The 23,069-nt window shown below is 34.8% G+C and overlaps 1 protein-coding gene across 1 annotated transcript in view; it reads left to right on the top strand.

Moving 5' to 3' along the window:
• Positions 1 to 13,365: 13,365 nt before the first annotated feature.
• LOC110112745 (polyadenylate-binding protein 2-like) overlaps positions 13,366 to 23,069 on the top strand; it is a 35,036-nt gene continuing 25,332 nt past the window's right edge. Inside the window, exon 1 of the mRNA XM_020845060.2 lies at positions 13,366 to 13,618. Coding sequence (XP_020700719.1) covers positions 13,366 to 13,618 — 253 coding nt within the window. The remainder of the gene's footprint in view (positions 13,619 to 23,069) is intronic.

The following is a 23,069-nucleotide window of genomic DNA, read 5'->3' as shown; positions in this document are numbered from 1 at the left end:
CGGCTGCCTTAATTAAGAATCTATATTTAGACTTTTTGTTTTAAGCTTGTTCGTCCAGGATGATGTAAATATCATCCTGGCTGATATGAGTAAAAATAGAAATTCTAATTCTCTCAAGTGTGTGTGTGTAGAGTTACTTAGCATCAGTCTCTTTGACCATTACAAATAGACTCAAGAAGATAAAAAAACAAAGTACAAACTGACTCAACCCTAAACCTACGCAATCTTGAACTGGCTTCGTTTGTTCGTCCGATCTTTTCGATTCCTGAAAAGTGATAAGAACCAAGTAGTCCAAGAAAATCAATAGTGTTTGTCAATAATCAAAACATAAGTCATGAAAATAGATTTGCAACAATCTCCCCCTTTTTGATGATGACAAACATAAGTAGGAAAAACTCAGAAAAATAGTTCACTAGAAATTCAAAGTTACAAGCACATACCCTTTTTCCAACCACATCCTACTCCCCCTTTTGTCATCACAAAAGAGGGTCCAGACACACAAAAAAAAAAGAGAAACAACACAACAGAAACTAAAACAGACTAAAAAGACAAACTACAGAAAATAGGAAACAAACAGCAGAAAACACATACTAGAAAAATGAGGGACCCTGATCATCAGATGGGGGTGGTGGAGGTGGCTGCTGAAAGTAGCTGGTAAGCGTGGTAAATTGCATATTGAACCAGGAGATGTCCTAGTCATGCTGCTGCTGCTGGTGAGTAAGGTAACTGTCAAATTGGGCTAAATCCTCAGTGCGATGCTGCTCGTAGCGGGCAATGTCCTCAGAGTGTTGCTGCTCCTGTGCATCAACATAGGCATCAAAGCTGGTCTCCCATCGATCAAATATCTCTATCAACTGATCAACCGATGAGTGCTGGTGTAGAGAAATAGGATCAGGAACGAGAGCGGGGGCAGGAGCCTCCTCTTCCTCAGCCCCCCGAGGTTCCCCATCTCTTGGGTGGAGACGAGTACTATGAAGGATAGTGAAGGAATTGTTTGAGTAGCAAGGAGGCTGAAGGTCGTGACGAGCAGGATATTGGAGATTGTATTTGGTTTTAAGAATGTAGGCTATGATGTGTCCTAAGGCTAGATTGGGTTTTCTCCTATGGCCTGGATCGTAAATAGTTGTTAGGTGATCGATGCAGCTAAAGAGTAGATCAGTGGCATTAAATTCTCTCCGGGCCATAATGAAAATGGTGGTCAAGGACAGTAGTGGAGTGATATGGATTCGGTCCCCAGCTTTTGGAATTATGGAGGTGCGAAGGACATATTGGATTATCCTAACATCTTTGACTAAAGAGTTAGTCTCTCCAACATGAAAGAGTGTGTTGGTTTGGAGAAGGAATTGGTTTGCCATGGACCAATAGAAATCCGGATTAGTAACGATTATGTTCAGCTTATCCCCAGTGGTGGATAGCTGTAAAAGCTCTGCACAGTCCAGATATGAGATCTCTACTGGGCGTCGATTCACATAGGAGGTCTGGGCTGTGAAGGTAGAATTTATGCGAAGATTTGCATAAAATTCTATGAGGAGTTCAGAAGAAAAAGGGACAGCGAGGGTGAGTATGAAACAAAGAGAGGTGTGGGCAAAGAGATGCATTACCGGATACGAGAGATATGCAGGATTGATTATTCGGGAGTGGGTAATGCCACACTCTTCGTAGCGACGGTAGGCAGCCTGATCCTCTACCTTCCTGAATCGAGGGTCCAGAGTGGCCCTCGAGGAACTCCTAGAAGCCTGTCAAGCTCGTTTCACACCAGCCATAGTAAGGGATTAGCAAGGAGACATAAGAGGAGAATGAATGAAGTGGAAAATATGGTTGGATCGGCGAGAATTTAAAGAAACGGCCATATCATCCAGGCTGATCGCAGAATCGTCCATGACGATATGGCTCAATAATTGCGTACAGGCCGATTGGTCAAAAAGGCGGTCTGATCGGCCGGGCCGATCAGATATCGGCCAGGATGATTAGACACAAGCGATCATCCTGAGGAGACAATCCGGACGACCATTGAAAAAGCAGATCGTTCGGGCCGATTAGGTGTATCGTCTAGGATGATGCACAATAATTGATCGTACCGGCCGAAGTAAAAAACATTTTAAATCTCTACCACGTGTATCGTCTAGGACGAACAATGGATCAGCCAAGCCGATGGTCCAATAATGGATCATCCGAGGCCGATTTTAAGGATTTAAACGTGCTGACATAAGGATCGTCCAGGACGATCCAGTGTATCGGCCAGGACGATGCACATAAAATGCATCGGACAGATGAAATATTCTATCGGCCAGGACTATCATCATGATTGCAACAGAGTTTGATCAGATCATCCAGGACGATATGGTATCGTCCAGGACGATGAGTTACAATAAGCACAGAAAAGGTCAGCAGATGGAATTTGAAGAGAATTTATCTAATCGTCCAGGACGATACAGGTATCGGCCAAGTCGATGTAACGAGAATTTGAAACCAAGGAAAAGATTGTGATGATCAAGGTCCTCAAATATAAAACAAAATAAAAGCAGACAAAATCACAGTAATAGAAAGCTAAAAACAACGAAAACAAATATTTTTGAATTTTAATTTTTCTATTTTTTTTGTTTTATCAAGGCATCATATGAGAAGTTCTCAAATAATTAAACTTTAGAGTTCCAGTAGATCGAGGAATTTAGCCAATCCTAATCAGACAAAGGTAAAATATCCGATTATGTTAACCCTAGATCAGACATCCTTCAGGGTACAAATTTTCTTATAAAAAACAAAAGAGCTTAACTCAGAATAAACCTAATCGGGCAAAAAGAAGATTCAATCAAAACTTGTTTACAAAAAAAACTCATAAATAATAAAATAAAGTAATTTTTCTCAATCATGAAACTTGAAATCAAGAATCAATAGATGGTTAGGATAATTCAACCTCAATTGTTTTAGAAGATGGTTACACAACTATAGCTTCACTAACCTCCATCTATGCATAAGCAATCAAGTCTTTGATAGAACTACTACTTAGTTTATTTCTATTATATTATATCGAAGTTCTTGGTTAGTGGGAAATTCACAACTAGGCACTTCACCTAAGAGTTTGCTCATAGAGAAAATATCTACATGGAAAATTGCTTAATATAAATTAAACTCTTATATTGTATTAAGATAAAAAATTTCAATATATATTACATTTTTTTAATTTTGTCCTAGTTTTAGCATTCACTTAAGGAAGAGTAGCACTAGTGGAGCAGCATGTATTTCCATGGCTGTAGGGGTAAGAAGAATACTAATTTCTTTTGAGATTTTAATCTTGTCCTTTGGAATATCAATTCTTAGCAAAAATAAAGAAGTTCTAGAGCCAAAAAAAAGAACATTTGAATGTAGAGATCGCTTATTTAGTGGCTAAGTATTAGCTAATGTCTATAAAAGTATAGTGTAAGAAGTCAACATCAAATTGATTGACTAATATATAATATTAAAAAAATATTTATGGCAAATTTATGATTAATTTAAAAAAATATTTTTAATTTTATCTCATACTTTTTTTTAGTAAACCTCTAAAAAAAGAAGATAATCAATGAGCTAAATGCACATCCAAATATCCAAAAGATCATACCCAATTCAAGCTAAATCGAGCTATTTTAAGCCAAATCATGTTGGTTCAAGCCAAGTTAACCTAGCCTTAGACTCGCTTGTCTATAAGAGAACCCACCTCAAAATCAAAAAATTATATTGATTGGGCACGAATCTCGAGGCAAAAATAAAGTTGGAAACTTCAAAAATTAAATCTGGGATCATCTGAACTTTGATTTAAGCAAACTTATAGTAGCACTGATTGTCTCAAAAATACAAACCCAACGACACCAAATTCAACTCAATCTGACCCCAAATGGGTCAAAATCGAAGACCTGAATCGATGTTGGAAGGTTCAACCCACAATTTGCATTACCAAACGATTTCCAAACATGAAATGCTTATAATCGAATTGAGCGGCTCAACGAGCCAAAGATCATCAAATTTTTATATTGTTAAGACCTTGAAATGTTTGACAAATAGTCCATAATCAAGGGATTCAATATCGGCGGTCCATCCAAACCACTCCACATTTGCCCATGATCCTCCTTTTATTTACGGGTCATGTCATCTCCAAAAAACTATAAATAGCCCCTCATTTCTCTTGAGAGGGGACCAAAGAAAGAAGAAGAATAGAAGAAGAAGAAGAAGAAGAGAAAGGAAGGAGGAAAGAAACTCCACCTCGACCACTGCCGGAATTCTGCCTGACTTCCAAATGACACGAGAATTCTGCCCTACTTCCACGGGACGTCGAAACTCTGCTTGATCTCCAAATGACACCAGAATTATGCCCTAGTGATGCTAAAATTTTGCCCGACTTCTAAGTGAAACTGAAATTCCACCTGACTTTCTTGTGATGGCAGAACTCTGCTTGATTTCCAAATAACGCCAGAATTTTGTCTAATCTTCAAGTGATTCTAAATTCATCTCGAATACGTAACTTATTTGTAACTGGATTTCAATTTGGAAGTAAATTATTGTAATATAATCATCTTAAATTTTAAGGACAAGTCAGACTCTTGTATCACAAGCAAATACTAGTGGGCATGGCTCCGTGGTTTTTTCCCTTTCTAAGGTTTTCCATATAAAAAGCCTAGTATTCTTTCATCTTTTATTTATGTATTGAATATCTATACAATGCTAAAATGAAAGCTTTTTAACTCTATCACTGTGAATATTCTAGTATGCAATAGTTTGACGCCGTCTGTGGAAAAATTTATCCCATAATTTCAAGTGTTACTTCAATGGCCAATAAACATAGCAATCATATTATTAGAGATTCTCGCTCCAACTCCCAACAATCCAAAAATCAGTCTATGAATTATAGACGTCAAATATCTACCTCCTTTTACCCTGGGGGTAAAATATTGTTGGAGAAGGAATCTCAGGATCTTCTTTAGAGAAGAGAATCCGAAAGATGGAAGAATCTCAGAATGAGATCCTTTAACTCCTGCGAAAGACTCAGCAACCAGCGCTAGCATAACGGGAGGAATTTCTTCTCCCTCGAGATCCACCACTGGTCGAAGATATTCAACTTGAACATATTCAAGCAGAGATTCCTCTTCCTCCGCCAAGGAGGCATCATAATCACATCAAAACAACGAACATACGAACACAGCAATTTATACCATCCCTCACACACCGGTCAGTAGCATCATATTCTTCTAGACCTCCCTGAAAACTTAGCCTAATCAAACTTTACTAAGCTCCCTCGCAACACCATATGTCATGAACTACAAAGATTGGTTCGAGAAAGAGTTCGTCATAAGAGGTGTAAAATAACATCTTCATCAGTGGGATTTCCAAGAGTCATCGCCCCTAACTAAAGCCATTCTTCAACATCCTATTCCGATAGGATTCAAACTATCGAGTATCGATTCCTACGATGGGACATCTGACCCATACGAGCACATAGAATATTATGGAACCATCATGTATATCCAGTGAGCCTCGAATGCACTCCTCTACCGGGTTTTTCCTACTATCCTCAAAGGACAAGCTTGAACATGGTTATATTCACTTCCAGTGGGAACAATCCCTACATTCATCAAATTAGCTAAAGTCTTTGTAGAATAATTCTTCGCTAATCAAAGAATTGCTAAGGATTCATCTCACCTCTCTAGGATCTACCAAAATGAAGGTGAATCACTGAAAGAGTGTTTTTAATTATTTTCCACCTAGGCTCATCAAATTCCAGGAGTAGATCCTAAGTTATTGAGGAGACTCTTCCTTGGAGGTCTCCGCCCTAGCCCCTTATATTCGACACTAATTCAAGATACAATCATTCATATGCCGATCTGATCCATCACATGGAGGCACAAATCTCTGTAGATGAAGCTATAAATGCTCACAGAAAGCAATTTGAACAAATGAAAGGAAATCACAAAGGTGCACATGGGATAGATAATTCATCCTTATAATGAAAGAAATAAGGAAAGAATAATCTACCTCATAGGCCTCTATTGCCATGATGGGAACCTCGGTAAGAGAAGGAGTATACACCACTCAATACATCTCGAACAAATATGCTAATGTTCATCTGAGATTAAGATACTGTAAAATGGCCAAATCCTTTGAAATCAAATATAGGAAATCAAGATCAATATTGTCATTTTCATCATAGTCGTGGCCATACTATTGAAGCATGTAAGCAAATCAAGGATGAAATTGAAAGGCTTATTTGCCAAGGTTATCTTCGATGAATTATTCAAGATCCACCTGCTCGAGAGGAAGCTTATCCCACTGAGAGAAAAATTAACAATAATAGAGACAACTAATGAATAATCATATAATAGTTAATGAGAGTGAGACCTTCATAGGAGCTGTAGATTACTTTATTATCTGATAAAGTTTTTTTGGCTATAGATGAAAACCCAACACCAAAAAAGTCTCATATCGATCATTCCATCACTTTTGACGATTCTGATTTAGAGCGATCAAAAACCCCTCATCAAGATCTACTTGTAATTAATTCAGGGATAGGTGATATGTGTTATAATATCAAAAGAATTCTTATGGATAATGGAAGATCCGTGGATGTCCTATTTTACTCAATTTTTCTTAATATGGGTCTCACCAGAGAAAAGCTTCAATCTATTATAGGTCTACTGTATGGGTTTGACAATCGATCTGTACGAGCATAAGGGATAATCAATCTCCTAGTTGTACTTGGAGAATTTCTCCAACAGACTACACCTCAATTCAGTTTATTGTAGTAAAGTCAGAATTGGCTTATAATGCTATCTTTGGAAGGCCGCTCCAGTCAATCTTTAGGATCATCGCCTCTATCCCTCACCTTAAGATGAAGTTCCTTATCTCAGCAGGAGTCAGTGTAGTATGCTGAGATCAACAAATATCACAAACATGTTATCTTAGGTTCATTAAACCATGTCCAACAATTACCCTGAGCATCGAGTACTTTGATCTCCATAGCGAAGATTTCCCTCAGAGAGCTTCTCTTGTAGAATATCTCACTACTGTATACATATCAGATGAACACCCTTCAAGGACCGTACAGATTGGATACCTTCTCTCTAATAAAAAGAAAAAAATATATGTAGATTTTTTACACGAGAATCAAGATATTTTTGCATGGATTCTGTTAGATATGCTAGGAATCGACCATAAAGTGATAGTGCATTCCCTCAAAGTCAATTTGATGTGCAAGCCGATCATCCAGAAGAAATGAAATTTCGTGCCAGATCACCAGCAAGCAATCAAGCAAGAAGTGGATAAGCTTTTGTAAGCCAGATTTATACAGGATGTACACTATTCTACTTGGTTGGCAAATGTTGTCATGGTTCAGAAAGCGAGTCGAGCTTAGAGAATGTGTATATATTATGCATATCTCAATAAAGCTTGCCCGAAAGATAGTTTTCCAATTCTTCGTATCGATCAATTGGTTGATACCACCTCTAGGCATAAAATGCTAAGTTTTATGGATGCATATTCTAGTTATAATCAAATAAAGATAAATCCTATGGATGAAGAGGCAACGGCTTCTGAACAGATAAAGGGTTATACTATTATCTAGTCATGCCATTCAGGCCCAAAAATGTCATGGCAATATATCAACATCTCATGAATAAGGTTTTAAAAGACCTTATTGTTGAAACTTATTAATTATGAGTTAGGTTGTTAGACCTAAGCTTATGTCTCAATTGCTAACCAAGAGGGGGTGAATTAGTAATTTAAAAATTTCCTCTTATTTTAATTTTGTAAAACTGATGAAATTGTTTTTGAAATTATAAAAGCAATTTTTTAACCACAAATAAAAATAACGCAAAAAAAAAATAGCGAAAAATAAAAAAACACAAGATTTATAGTGGTTCAGTCAAACGCGTCCTACATCCACTCCCTGAAGTCTCCCACCTTTGGTATTGCACTATTACCACTAGTGTCTCTCCTTTTGCCCCCACAGCAAGGCGGAGAAGCCTTCACAAAAACTCTCTTCCACCACTACCCTTTGCGGCAGAGAATCGCCATCCTTTTACACCCTCCAAATGTCGACAAAGAACCGTCGGCTGTTCACACTCTCCAAGTGTGGGCAGAGAACCTTCATCCTTTCACACTCTCTAAGTGTAGGAAGAGAACCTCTCTTCTTTTCACTCTCTTCAAGTGTCAGCAGAGAACTGGATCCTTTTGAACAATCATCACACGAGAAATCTAGAAGGACAAGTGAAAAAAGAGAAGTAATCACAAATTACAAACAGAGATCCTTACCTTTGAGTTACCAAGTGAACCCTTCACACTCTAGTAGTAAGAAATCATCTTCAAACACTCTCTCTCACTCTCGCCTTCAAATTCCCTTAAGTATGCATGAAGACCAAATGACAAAAAGATTTTAAGACAGTCTAACTTAGACCTTTTATAGAAAAGACACGAAAAACTATCCAAAAACTGCATTTTTTTAATTAAGACCGTCCACGATTGTCCCGTATGATCCAATTTCATACGTATGAATAGTGTAAAAATTATTGTGTACAAACTTAATGTGAACTAGTACAAACTGCCTTCATACCCGATCATCATCCCATACAAACCTGGCTCGTCCGATATGAATAGTTATTCTCAAACTTCGTTGGTATAGAAAAGTAGGATGAATTTGAAGTTTCTAGAACACAGAAGATCATTCTGGGATGAACCATAAATAACGTCTGGATAAATACTTCATTTTGGCAAATCTAGAGCCCATTGTTCTGTGACGAATGATAAATATCATATGGACGAACACATCCAGAGAGCATCATCTTGGGATGAATGATAAATATCATTCGAACGAACACATCCAGAGAACATCATCCTGGGATGAATGATAAATATCATTTAAATGAACGCATTCAGAGAACATCATCCTAGGATGAACGATAAATATCGTCTAGATGAATGCATCTAGAGAGCATCGTCTTGCGATGAACGATAAATATCGTTCAAATGAACGCATCCAGAGAGCATCATCCTGGGATGAATGATAAATATCGTATGGATGAACTATACTTAAAAAAAAAAAAAATTTGCCCTCTTTATCCGTTCCATTACTCGTTCGGGAGTATAACTAACTAGATCATCCCATATGAACATGGTTCATACTATTCGATCAGTTTTAAAAATTATGAATTTTAAAGCTCTATCCCGATGTGTGTGTGTGCGCTAAGTTTCTCAATTATAATCACATTCTCTGAGACTAAATAAAATGAAAAATACATACTTCAATTTACAAAACATTCTAAGCCGATCTTGATTTGAAGTCTTCAACAATCTGAAGTATGATTTTCCAGAAATGTTAGTACATATAAGAGCAAACACAATTCTTCCAAAATATGTTAGGAAAAAATAATAATCAAAACAATAATATTTGTAATCATCAAAAACATCTATCGCCCATCTTCAAGCAAATGGGCAAATAGAGATTATAAACTGAACAATTCTTAAAGGACTGAATACACGCTTAGGGAAGGTTGGGGGGCAATGGGCTGAAGAACTTTTAAATATCCTCTTGGCTTCTCGGACCACTACTAGACCTCCTATAGGAGAAACTCCATATAATCTCTATTTTGATATAGAAGCAATCATACCGGTTGATATTAAAGTCCCAAGCAATAGAGTTCAGACTTTTGACTTCAGTAACAATGAAAAAAAAAAAAACTCAAAAAAAATTTGGATCTCCTCTTAGAAGTAAGAGATGAAGCCTCACTCAGGACCGCTACATACCACCAAAGGATTACTCGTCATAACAATCGGAGGGTTATGTTCTTAAGGGCTTAAAATCCCTAATGAACTTTCATTTTGCATAAAAAAGAAATCACTAATCCAACCTTTTGACAGATCTCGAGTACGAATATCCAACCACTTGAATCTAAAAGAGATACGACCCTGCGTATCAATAATAAGGGACAAATCAGAGAAATACATTATGAAGATAGCGCCATTCCACAATCTCGAAAAAATACGATCAGTCCCATTATGATTGATATGGCTCTGTAAGAAAGTTGTGACAAACTCACTCCACAGATCGTCAAAATATCAATCAACATAGGAGATGGTGGAAATCGTAGTCCCGCTCGCAAACTAAATTTATATATTATCACATATCTTGGAGGTGGAGAATGAGCGTGATCGAAACTTGTTGGTACCTTCATCATAAGATCATTATGAAAATGAAATTTTTTCCTAAAAGCAATGAAAGAGTCGTTAGTGATGGTGGAGATAACATCATAAATCTTAGCTACCTTATAAGTCTTTTTTAAACCCTCAGATCGATGTACATGGTGATCTTATTGGCTAGGGGATTTCTTATGGATGTGTGATCACCCATATCAACTTTTATACTAAAGAGGAGTGTTAAATTTAAGCAGGGAAAGTCACCTACGAAAGATAGCGGAAAGCCTATAGGGAAGGAAGAAAAATCGGGGAGAAAGAAGAAAAAAAAGTGGAATTTCAAACTTCTTTATAAAAGGAGGGTAGCTGAATTAAGTAGGGAAAGTTATCTACATAAAATAGCAGAATGCCTCGGCTATAAGAAAGTCAGAAGGAGAAGAGGCGAAGGTACAAATTTTTCTTTACCCAATGGGGGCTATTTATATGATGAAACTTAGGGGAATTATTTAAAAAAGAGGAGGAATTATTTGAAAATGAGAGAGAATTATGTTTCTAGAAGCTTTTTGAATTATTTTGATTATTTTAAATTTTTTTCAAAATTCTTTGAACCAAAACTACTATTTTGAGAATTTAAAAAAATACCCAAAAATTCAAAAAAAAAAAAATTATAAGGGGGCGGCGTCTACAGAAAAAAAAATTATAAGGGGGCGGCGTTTACAGCCCACCCCCTCAAAAAAAAAGTGGGCCCACAATTAAAAAAAGATTTTTTTTAACTGCATCTAGTTATTAATCCGGTTTCCTTGACCGGGCACGACAAACGGCGTGCCGTTTCAACACCGGCAGACGACGGCCGGTTGGCCAGTTCGGGCGCCTACACGTGTCCGGGCTCCGATTTTGGGCCCAGATAGTCCAAATCAGACATTTTTGGGTTCCTCGCATATGTCTTATGACATCATCCACTCAATTTTGGCACTTTCGGAGCTCAACGGAGCTTCTAAGACCTAATTAAACAAAGTTATATTTTTTGGAATGCAAATTTCTATGATTCGACCAATGTAAAACGTCGAGACAAGTATTTTCGAACTTTTAGAGCTTCGACGTCCAAAAATAATGGGGGCAACTGATATATCATCAAAAAAGTATCTTGATCGGGCGCTAATTTTGAGGAAAAATAAAGTTGGAAACTTCAAAAATTAAATTTGGGATCATCTGAACTTCGATTTCAGCAAACTTATAGTCAACTAATTATCTTAGAAATATGAACCCAACGACACCAAATTCGACTCAATCCGGCCCAAATGGGTCCAAATTGAAAACCCGAAGCGATGTAGAAGGTTCACACAACAATTTAGATTACCAAACAATTTTCAAACATGACATGCTTATAGATGAATCTAGCGGCTTGACGAGATAAATCCAACGAGCTTAAGATCGTCAAATTTTGATATCGTTATGATTTTCAAATATATGATAAAAGATCTATATTCAAGGGATTCAATATCGACCATCCATCCGAACCACTCCACATTTGCCCATGATCCTCCTCCTATTTATGGGTCATGCCATCCTCAAAAAACTATAAATATCCCCTCATTTCTCTTGAGAGGGGACCAAAGAAAGAAGAAGAAGAGAAGAAGAAGAAGAGAAAGGGAGGGAAGAAACACCTCCTCAACCACCATCAAAATTCTACCCGACTTCCACGAGACGCCGGAACTCTGCCTGATCTCCAAGTGACACCAGAATTTTGCTCAAGTGACGCAGGAATTCCACCCAACTTTTCAGTGACGCCGGAACTCTGCCTGATATCCAAGTGATGCCGAAATTCTGTCTAATCTTCATGTGATTCTGAATTCATCTTGAATACACAGCTTATTTGTAACTGGATTTTCAAGCTGGAAGTGAATCATTATAATTTAATCGTCCTAAATTTTAAGGATGAGTCAGCCTCTTGTATCTCAAACAAACAGTAGTTGAATTCTTTCAACTAGGCATGACCCCGTGGTTTTTTCCCTTTACAGGGTTTTCCACGTAAAAATCATAGTGTTCTTTCATCTTCTGTTTGTGTACTGAATATTCGTACAACGCTAAGACAAAAGCTTTTTAACTCTATCACTGCGTATATTCTAGTCCGCAATAATAAGGATCTAATAACTCATCGTGCTTGATGCATATAATTTAACAATCAATCATAACAACTGCTATATAGTAAGTATGAAATTGACCCTATTTACTAATGGAGGCACAACTTCTTAATGCAATATATTGATCGACAACTCAGCTACTTGATTATTAATGCACCATAAGCCGATGACTTCTTAAGAGCTTGGTAGACAATAATATCAAAATTGGAATTTTTTATTATGCTGAATATTTATAATTTTATCTTATTTGTTTTATAGTCATATGCACTAATTCTTAAGCCTTAACCCCAATCTATAAAATAGAGAGTTAATGATAAGCTCAATTTAGTAATTTTCTATATCAAATACAATTTTCATAAATCTCAAAGCTTCTTACTATATAATTTTTCATCTTTTTTTCTTTATTTTCCTATAATTTTCACCACTTATATATAATTAATAAATAATTTTGAATTCAACACAAACAATTATATAGATACAGATAAAATTTTACAAAATATTAAGTTTACTAGTTTAGTAAATCTAAGAATATTAATAATTATATAAGAGTAATTTAACCATTTAAAACGGACAAAATTCATACAAATATTTTCCGACAAATTTAAAATCTTTCTTAAAATTACCAGCGAATAAATAATTTTGAAGATCAGTTCAAATTTCATCAAATGCAAGCTCCGACAGTTACAATAATCTGCTGACACGTGGCGTCTAAGCTTCAAATGTTCCTTGATCGGACGGCTCTTTTTCTCCCAGGGTAGGGGTTACGCTCATCAGGTCTCCCTCGCCAGTATATATCGACGGCCGCCCCCACCTTAGACCGGCGCGGTGCAGTTCGGGGCTTCGGGCTGCCCTCCAAAGCTTTCTCGCGTTGGCCTTCTCCATCTAGATCTATCTTCTTCCCCCAAAAGGAAAAATATCCACAGAAAATCTCAAAAAATATTCAACAGTTTCCTAGGTTAGCAGGGGGGAGTTTGTTATCGTCATCTTCTAGGGTTTTCTTGTAGCAGAAGAAGAGGAAAACAAAAAAGAAAAAAAAAGAGAGTCAATTTCAGGTTGGTCCGCGATAGATCGGATGGCGCAAGTCCAAGTGCAGCCTCAGGCGCCGGTTTCCGGTGCAAGCGCGGTGGCAGCCAATGGCGGTGGCGTAGGGCAGTTTCCGTCGACGTCGCTGTACGTGGGGGACTTGGAGACGAACGTAACTGACTCACAACTATTCGATCTGTTCAGTCAAGTGGGGCATGTGTTGTTTGTGCGCGTTTGTAGGGACATGAACACCCGCCGATCCCTCGGCTACGCTTATGTCAATTTTGGCAACCCCATGGATGGTGAGTTTTTAATTTATAACTCATGGACTTATCTTGAACAAATTGGAAATGACCTTCCTTTGTCGTTGTGGGTGCTTCTTCTTGCTGAGAAAAAGTATTTTTTTTGGTTGTGATGATCTTGATGGGGCATTCTGAATCCACCTATAGTAATTTTTTGTAAATTAGCTTCTTATTTAGTTGTTTTTTTAGCAATTAAGCTTTCTCTTTAGGTTCACGCCCAGTGCGCCTGCAACCTACTGAGGATTCTGTGGTGTAAACTCCAACCTTTTACAATCTTTTAGGACAAGATTTTTTTCGAAAGCTATGCTGTTTGATTTCATTAAATTGCTTCGTCGTTTTAACCTATGTTGATACTTCGTCCCTCAACACACTTATTTATTCATGCACCCATTGGTCGTATAATGTGTCAGTATTGGACAGTCAGGCCAGATAATGCTTGATAAATTTTTTTAATAGAATGTAAATCTATGATAAGTAGATGCCTGTCATGTGGAGATTTATATTTGATAGGATATGTTGCTGACTTATAATTTCAATTGCATCGATACATGTAATTTGTTTGTTATCCAATTCGTCAATAACACTATGATGAGAATAATCCCACTAATCTAGAGATCAAATTTGATTTGTACCATTTGATGGACAAAATGATTGTTTCAATAGAGAGAGGGATGGTTGATCTCCCATATAAGCTTTTAAAAGAAGGAAGTATTTTTTGGATTACAATAAGCCAAATACACTATAACAGAATATTTCTCTGGTAAGGATTTTCTAGACATTAACTTTTAATATTTTATTGGTTAATTTTAAAAATTATATATCATGTTCATTATGTGTTTTTTTAATTATTTGAGTGGTTGATTTAATTTGGTGATAGAACTCCTGAATTATAAAAAATTTACTATCAAACTGTTAGGTCTTATACATACTTGGTAATGATAAATGACACCAAGGCGTAGAGTTTCCTGTGGAGTTATAGCGCATAGCGTACGATGCGCGCCATTTAAATTGCATATATCTAAATAATTAAAAATAAAAATATGTATTTGTATGAAATACTATCAAATTAAAAAAAATAAACTATCATGCAATAAAAAGTGCATCAAAGTGATGCTTACTTTCAAGTAATTAACACCTCAATCATTCAATATTCAAAATATTACAACCTTTTTTTAAAAGCATTTTGGTTTTGCAATAAATTAATCTAGTCTTCTTGAAAGTTATCATCATCATCCAAATAAAAAATGTTTCATTTCCATCATCAACATTGTTTCCTATTTTATAATCATCTTAATCACCCTCATCAAATTCTTCTTTAATTACAATAATGTGAAGCCTAAATAAAGCTTCCTATTCTTTGCCTTTAGTCAAACTTGAATATTGTAACTTTTCATAAACACTAGAGCCTTTAGTGATTGTACTCCAAGTCAAATCTTCCTCGCCAATAATCAATTTATTTTCTTCATCTAAATCATTATTCATTTTCTGGTAGCCACTCGCTTGCATCATCTATGCCATTTAAAAATTAGAATTGATGACATCTCCATAGTTGTATTTGTGAATCAAACAACAACATCAAGCCTTTATCCCACTACGTGGGGTCGGCAAATCTTTGAGCCCTATTATTTTTCAGATTAGATTAATTTTTGAGCTAACCATGACCCATTTTGCTTCTAATTTTGCTATATAGAACTGCCATTGAAATATCATTACAATTATTAAATATAAAAATTAATGAGAAAAATCAACACATTATTATTTTTTATTTAAATATTCAAATATACTCCATTTACATTCACATCCTGATGATCTACAGGTTAGGTTAAAGACTTTGATCGCAAAATTTTATAAGTGTAGAGCTTCTTGGCCATACGCCAGCCACCTATCACTTGGAAGTAATGAAATATTTAATTTCGTACCTTTTTTATTGAAATTTCAAAACATTACTTAGTGCCAATTGTAATTTTACTCCAACAATATTTTCTAAGGACTGAGTGGCCCTTTGTCTTATAGTTGTAGGAATACCAAATAGCTCTTCACCCTTAATTATATTATATTGAATAATTATTGATTTTGTCTTCATCATCTACATTCTTTGCTATTCTTTCAATGCTTGCATATAGTCTATCAACAATTTTCTTGTTCTTTGCAATATCAAGGTTATTAAAAATTATTTAGTATTTAGAAAAGGTGTAGCTGCATGTAAAGGTCAATGGAGTTGCACTTCCTATATTATATTAATAATTTAAAAAAATTGTTCTTATTTTTCATTCTTGTTAAATCTTGTAGCAATTCTTTCTTTTGCCTTATACATTTTTTCATATATATAATTCATTAGGTTTTTTTTTTTTCTATATCAACTAATCTAATGACCTTCAACAAAGGGCCATCTAAATTTAGGGCATATACAATAGTATTCTAGAATGAGTTTTATAAAATTATTTGTTGGGATTATTTTACCTTTGCTTCTTTCGCATAAGGATCCAAAACAAATTTCTCGAATTTAAACATTTCTTCAAATTCAATTTTTGTTGATGAAAATGTTGTAATGTTAAGAAGGCTGTAGCTAAATGAGTTTTTGCGGGCTTGACTAGTGATATTTGATTGGTACATCTCATTAAGTCAAGAAACTGAGGCTTTGGATATATATAAATTATGTACCGTCTCCACTTTATCAAAGTATCACCTTAGTTTTTAAATTTTAAAAAATATCTTTCTTCATGAAATCCAATTAGTGAGTAGCATAGGGAGTCTTAGATATGCGTGGACATTTCTCCATAACTTTTTTGCAATGATATTAAAAATATGATGGAATAAATTAATATCTTATGTAAAATAGCATGCAAGCAGAATGAAATGAAAGTTCATAGTGGTTGTAACACTTGCAAAGATGTTCTTAGAAGCATTATCAATAATCACTTGAATTACACCATGTGCCCATTGGTCCTCAAGAAACTTGCTCAACAATTTGAATATTTATTTTAAAGAAAGAACTGACATTAATTGATTCTATGAATGTAATTCCTCTCGAATAGAGCATCATAAAATTAGAAACTTTTTCATTACGAGACGTCCACCCATTTGCTATAAGAGAATATCAATATATTAGACCATCTTCTTTATGGCGTTGCAATAGTTCTTATATGTATACTACCTCTTTTCTCAAGCAAAGGTCCCATAGCTCATGTTGCTAGGACGTCTCATTGTAGGTCCAAATTGTCCAAATGCCTCAAGTTATCATACTTTACAAAATTGAATGGAATCCTAGCTTGCCTTGGTTTCATCATCTAGAGTGTTGGCAGATTGAAGAGGTGGTTAATGGGAAGTGATAGCTTTTTGATGAAGTAATCAACTTTATTGCATACCAACATCACTTAAATTGATTACATTTATTCTCCTTTTGCATAGATTTAAAGCAAGATCTAAAATGCAATTTAAAATTTAAACTACCTTAGAAATGGTAACTAACCATATGATATGGACAATTAAATGCTAGGAACCATGAACTGAGCCCGAAAATGAGAATTGCATCTAAATGGTTAAAAATTCTCCTTAAATTCCACCATGTGGTCAACTTAATGGATAAGATGGTTGATATTTTGATACAAAGCCCTAGCATTCATGCCTCCTTTTTGGCAAGTCAAAGTTTGAATTCGTTTGAAAGTGGTTGGGCCCTTATATTTTTTGGCCATAATTTCTTGATGCTTTTCAAAATTTTTGGTGGTGAGAAGTATTTTTCTACAATCATACCTACTAGAGTGTGATAGTTGTAAGAAAATTATTATCTAATTTTTTCAATATAGAAAAAATTTAAAATGCCAATAGTGGCTTTCAAAAAATAAGTTTTCAACAACAATTCTATTGTTCCCATTACATAGAATTGTATACTTTACAAATGGTCCCTTAATAAACTCCATCATGAATATCTTTTTTACTTCCTAGATACCCTTAGCACTTTTGGAGATCATGATAATTTTATTAAAGCTTCTAAACTTCCACTATGGAAGGTGTGGAAATGCTTAGGAGAAATTCTTAGCTTACTGAACTTTTTAATATTCTTTTGAAGACTAAAAGAGGCTAGATGAGTGGAGAATGTGTGTTGATTCATATTTTAAAAAATAAGGTGATGAACAAGATTGTACGATAAATTAATGTGTCATTTTTTAAAACTATGGGAGAGAGTTATGGAGCATAGGTTGCGGCATGATACTAATGTTTTTCAAAATCAATTTCGATTCATGTCAGGTAGGTTTATTGTGGAAGCTATACATTTATTGAGAGGTTTGATGGAGAAGTATAGATAGAATAAGGAGGATCTACATATTATATTTATTGATTTAGAGAAAACATACGATAAAGTTCCTAGAGAAGTGCTATGGAGAGTTTTAGAAAAGAAATGTGTTAGTAATGCTTATATTCAAGTCATTAAGGATATGCATGCAGAAACTGTTATTTGTGTTCAGATACAAGTTGGTTTGACCAAGTATTTTCCTATTTTAATTGGATTACATCGAGGATCAACCTTAAGCCCATATACTTTTTCTTTAGTGATGGATGTTCTCACTAGACACTTGCAAGAGGTTGTACCTTGGTTATGCTTTTTGATGATTATATTATTCTGGTTGATAAGACTAGAGAGGGAGTTGAAGGTAAACGTCAATTATGGAGGTCTACCTTAGAGTTTAAAGGCTTTCGTTTGAGTAGATTTGAAATTGAATATATGGAGTGTAATTTTAGTAATAATAGATCTAGTAGGGGATTGTGACTTTGGGTGATCAAGTCATTAATAAGAGTACATGTTTTCGATATCTTGGGTCTGTTGTTCAGAGTGATGGTGAAATAGATGGGGATATTATTAGTAAAATTCGAGTTGGATGTTTGAAGTCGAGGAATGCAACGGGCTTGTTGTGTGATATAAAAGTTCCCCTCCAACTTAAGGAAAAATTCTATAAGATGGTGGTAAGAACTCGCAATGCTTTATGGTTCAGAATGTTGTCCATTAAAAGAGAAGCATAATATTAAGTTAAGTGTTGCAAAGACGAGGATGCTCAGGTGGATGTGTGGTTTTACTCTTAGAGATAGGATAATTAATGAGCATATACATGAAAGGTTGGAGTAGCTCCAGTGGAAGATAAGATTAGAGAGAGTCGCCTTAGATGGTTTGGTCACATAAAATGACAGCCTTTTGATGACCCGGTCAGGAAATTAGATGTATTAGATTTGACTTATTTTAAGAAAGGTAGAAGTAGACCTAAAAAGACTTGGTTTGAAAATATTAGAAATGACCTTTCTTTATTAGATTTAAATGAGAATTTAACTCACAAGACACAATGGAGAAAAATGATTCATGTAGCCGACCCCACATAGTGGGATAAAGGCTTGATGTTGTTGTTGTTGCTGTTCTAAACTTCCACTAAAGAAAATTCTGACAAATCCAGAAAATTTGTTATGCTGAGATCCTTCTAGATTAATATGATGTACCAAGGCTTTGGTTCCTCATTATAGCCTATTATAATGAGTTGAAAACTATATGAAATTAAATGCACATGCAATTATTCTAATCGTTATGCTATTCCATCGTATGCAAACTATATCTAAATTCAAACTTGCATAGATTCTCTAGAAAGAAAGCTATTTAGTACAAAATCATTGATGCTTACGAAAACCATATACTAGTAAAAGATGTACATATATGTGTAAATCATGATATGTATATTTCAAAACAAAAATTTTAGCTCTAAATTAAGCGATTATAAATGCACAACATTTGGAAACCAGGATAACTTGTAATTCCATAAGTTTTGAAGATCGGAATATATCTGATCAAGTATGAAAGCCCATGTAATAGTAAAAGAAAATGTAGAAACAGAGAGTATGGCATAAAGGAAAGGGGAATTAGTGAATAACCAAACCAAGAGTGTTGGCACTACTCTCTTTCCACCTTCACATTTGGATAATGACCGCATGAAAAAAGAGTACTCTTCAATTCCTAATATTATACACTTCAATTCACAGACTTTGGTTATCAATTGCTTTGTATTTTGTAGTTCTTGTATAAGTTATTGAACATCATATATTGTCAACTTGTTTGATTTTTCTTTTATATATTTACAATAATTGTCACAAAATGAGAAAAAAAAAACTCTTATTTCATAATATATCTCTCATATTTTGAATTTTTTATTTTTGTGTGGGATAAAAGGTCAATCACACACACACACACACACACACACACACACATATATATATATATATATATATATCATAAGTAGTGAAGAGAGACATTCTATCATTTTCAGAAGGATAAATATCCATCAAGCCCTTCACATTTGAACTGCCTTCATATAGGTTTGTATTTTTTAAAATCCTTCACTTTGGTCCATGATGTTTGGTTCACAATTTAAGTATATCCTTTTGTTAATGGAGCCATTAATTGAGTGAAACTAATATAAATAGAATTAATATTTGATATTTCCTCTCTTTTGATTTTGAAGTTTAAATTACCCCTCTCCTAATTCCAATGATCTCTAATTTTCTTCAACTAATTCTCCACGTGTGATGATCCCACAAATGCTCTTGCAACGAAAAGCCTATCATTATCCCCATCCTTCGGCCTCCATCTTTCACAATCTTCTCCAACATCCGTAGAGTGTGTTGCTTGACTTTTGTCTTATCTATTGCCATCAAATGCCCAACCTCCTCTCTCATGAATTGCATTTTTCAGCCATTAAAGAATCATCAACAATTGAGTTTGCATCTTCTCTTCTTAGCGAAAAGCCATCTGTGATATCGACAACAACATTGATTGCTGCCACGCTGGTCGAAGACAGAGGAGAAAGGGAAATGAGGACCATAGTGAGGGCAATGTAGGCCTGTGGCTGAGATTCTCTATTCTTGTTTCTAGTGGCTGAAACTCTTTATGATTACGATGGAGGGAGAATAGGTCAGCTGAAGGCACATGAACTAACAAGGCTTATTGAATAGAAAATTAACAATGGTCTTTGACGATGCGTCTGGATACATCAAGGCAACCAACTTTTGCATTTAAATAACACAATTTATATTCTTTTAAAGTACAACCCTAACCCTAGAATAAGAGAAGAAATTATGAGTATTTTGTCTATGAAAACTAATATCATGGTACTAAAGAGCTAAAATAAATTAAAAAAAATGAACTGCAATAGATCTATAAAAATGTGATATTCCAAAGCCAGTTGTCCTGGTTTGTGGGCAAATCACCTGTGAAGAACCCTAGTCCTATAATATAATATTAAAGTAAGATGATGGATCTTCATCATATTTTTTGGGTTTCGTCTAGGGACCAATATAAAACTATAGATGAATGCATTTTGGTAAAAAAAGTAAATAACATTCAAATTTAAGGAAAAATAAGTCATGTTATTTAAGTAACATAATGTTTAATGTTAATGTTGTTAGAAAAAATGACCTTTATGAAGGACAAAGGGTAATTTGAAAATACCTTATAAAATTATATTCTTATTATATCATATATTATACATGCATCATATTATATTTATTCTATATTTTTAGTATGTATTTGTGTTGACTATACTCGAGCTATAAGAGTTGGGCAAATATTCAAAGGCTGCGCAAAATCTAATTCGAGTTCAAGTGATGAGCTTAAAATTGGCATGAACAAATTTCAAGTTTATTCTAATTTCCAGAGAGTTTCAAGAAATTTTGAGTTTCGATTATTTTTATCATCCTTAGAAAAATGCTTTAACAGTCCTAGATGGTGCTCTTTTGAAATTTATTAGTCCTAGAAACTATAAGCAGGGAGGGAGTTCCATTTTTTTAAAAACATTTACTTTTTTTTTCACGTGTACAGTACATAGTAATATAGGGTATAAATAAAAGTATATATATTAAATAGGTCATATAGATGTGAATAAGGCTGCTATTTGATTATGAGCATTTTTCATGTTTTTTTCTAATTTCTGTATTAATCTTGAATTGATCTATAACTTATCGTGGTAATTACCTCTGATTATTGCTATGCTGCTGTTATTTTTTTGTTGGAATACTTTTTATTTAAAATATTTTACCTAGAAATAATGCTTAATAAATGATACTATTCGAGTACTTTTACCTGTATAGAATCTTTGCTCATATAAGGTTTTCCTTTGGCTTCGTTTCTGATCATTTCTTTTGAAATTTCAGCCAAATGGTCCATACTGCTATAACCCAATATATATATGCAACAAATTAGATACTCTTAACTGTGACTTCTGTGTTTTTTCTGTCAACACTTCGTTCTGAAATTATTTGTTAGTAAGAGGTATTTTGCTGCTATCTAAATTTCTTCTCGTCTCACTTTGTGTTTGACCATATGCAAGTTTACGTAAATGTTTCAATTGTGTCACTTGCTTTAAACAAATTGAATTTGTTTAACTTTTGTTTTTTAAGCTAAATTTCATATAGAATATAGTCAGTCTTCTCTCAATCCTAGCATATGGTTCTACAGGATTATTCTACATTTAATCTCTGCAAGACTTTTAGTCTAATTAAGTATTGAAAACTTATTACCTTAAACACCTATTTCCAGAGAAAGACTTGTTTTAGTTATTTATGGGTGCTGCGTCCTTGTTCCTTGGATACAGTTCTGCATTTAACACAGTAATGTGATGATTAGGGACATCTCTGTTTGTATCATGCTGCGTCGGATGACGTTTCTTGAACATATGATGTATGGTCTATTTTTTCTCTTTATGCTGTTTAATTAAGCATTGGAAGTGATCAAATGCCTATATCCATCTTCTCTTTTATATCTTCATGCTTATTCAGATTTAAAAGCTATAGTACTGGAGTCCTTGTGGTTCTGGAAATACATGTTTTATTTTCTTATATCCTGTGATACTGGCTAGCATATCATGACATTTTCCAATTCGGAAATTATGCCTATCCTATTTATCTGTTGTTTTATTTTGTTAATACTTTTCGTGAGGTTGAAGTCATACCATTCTGCAGCACTATTATACATCCGAGCATTATGTGACATTTGGAATTTATTTATAAGGAGTGTAATAATGAAAATATATCTCATTATGTGCTTGAAATAACATCATTCTTCAAGCTGTAAACGTTTGATTTGAGAGGTACAAGGCCCCTTTAGGTTGTATCGTTCTTTAATCTGATTGGAAATCTTTTGTTCTCCTTGTTTTGTTCCTTGATTGTCTTGTTTATTGGTTTCAGGTGTGAGAACTTTTGAAAATAAATGAAATTAGTCTTTAGGTTGAAAGTGATAACTTGTTCCAAACTTAGTTTTCCGATCGGGCTATTCTTTATCTGGCGGACTTTTTCAGCCCTCATTTTATGAGCATTGAAATTGTTATTTCCTTTACTGCAATAACAAGATGGTCGGATGTTTTTATTTCCCTCATTGCAAATATTATTCCCTCTTTATATAACATTGAATCATACCTATTTGGCA

The sequence above is a fragment of the Dendrobium catenatum genome, unplaced genomic scaffold (genome assembly GCF_001605985.2).
Source record: "Dendrobium catenatum unplaced genomic scaffold, ASM160598v2 fragScaff_scaffold_1712, whole genome shotgun sequence".
In the NCBI taxonomy this organism is placed as follows: domain Eukaryota; kingdom Viridiplantae; phylum Streptophyta; class Magnoliopsida; order Asparagales; family Orchidaceae; genus Dendrobium; species Dendrobium catenatum.
This window is presented reverse-complemented; position numbering and strand designations above follow the sequence as displayed.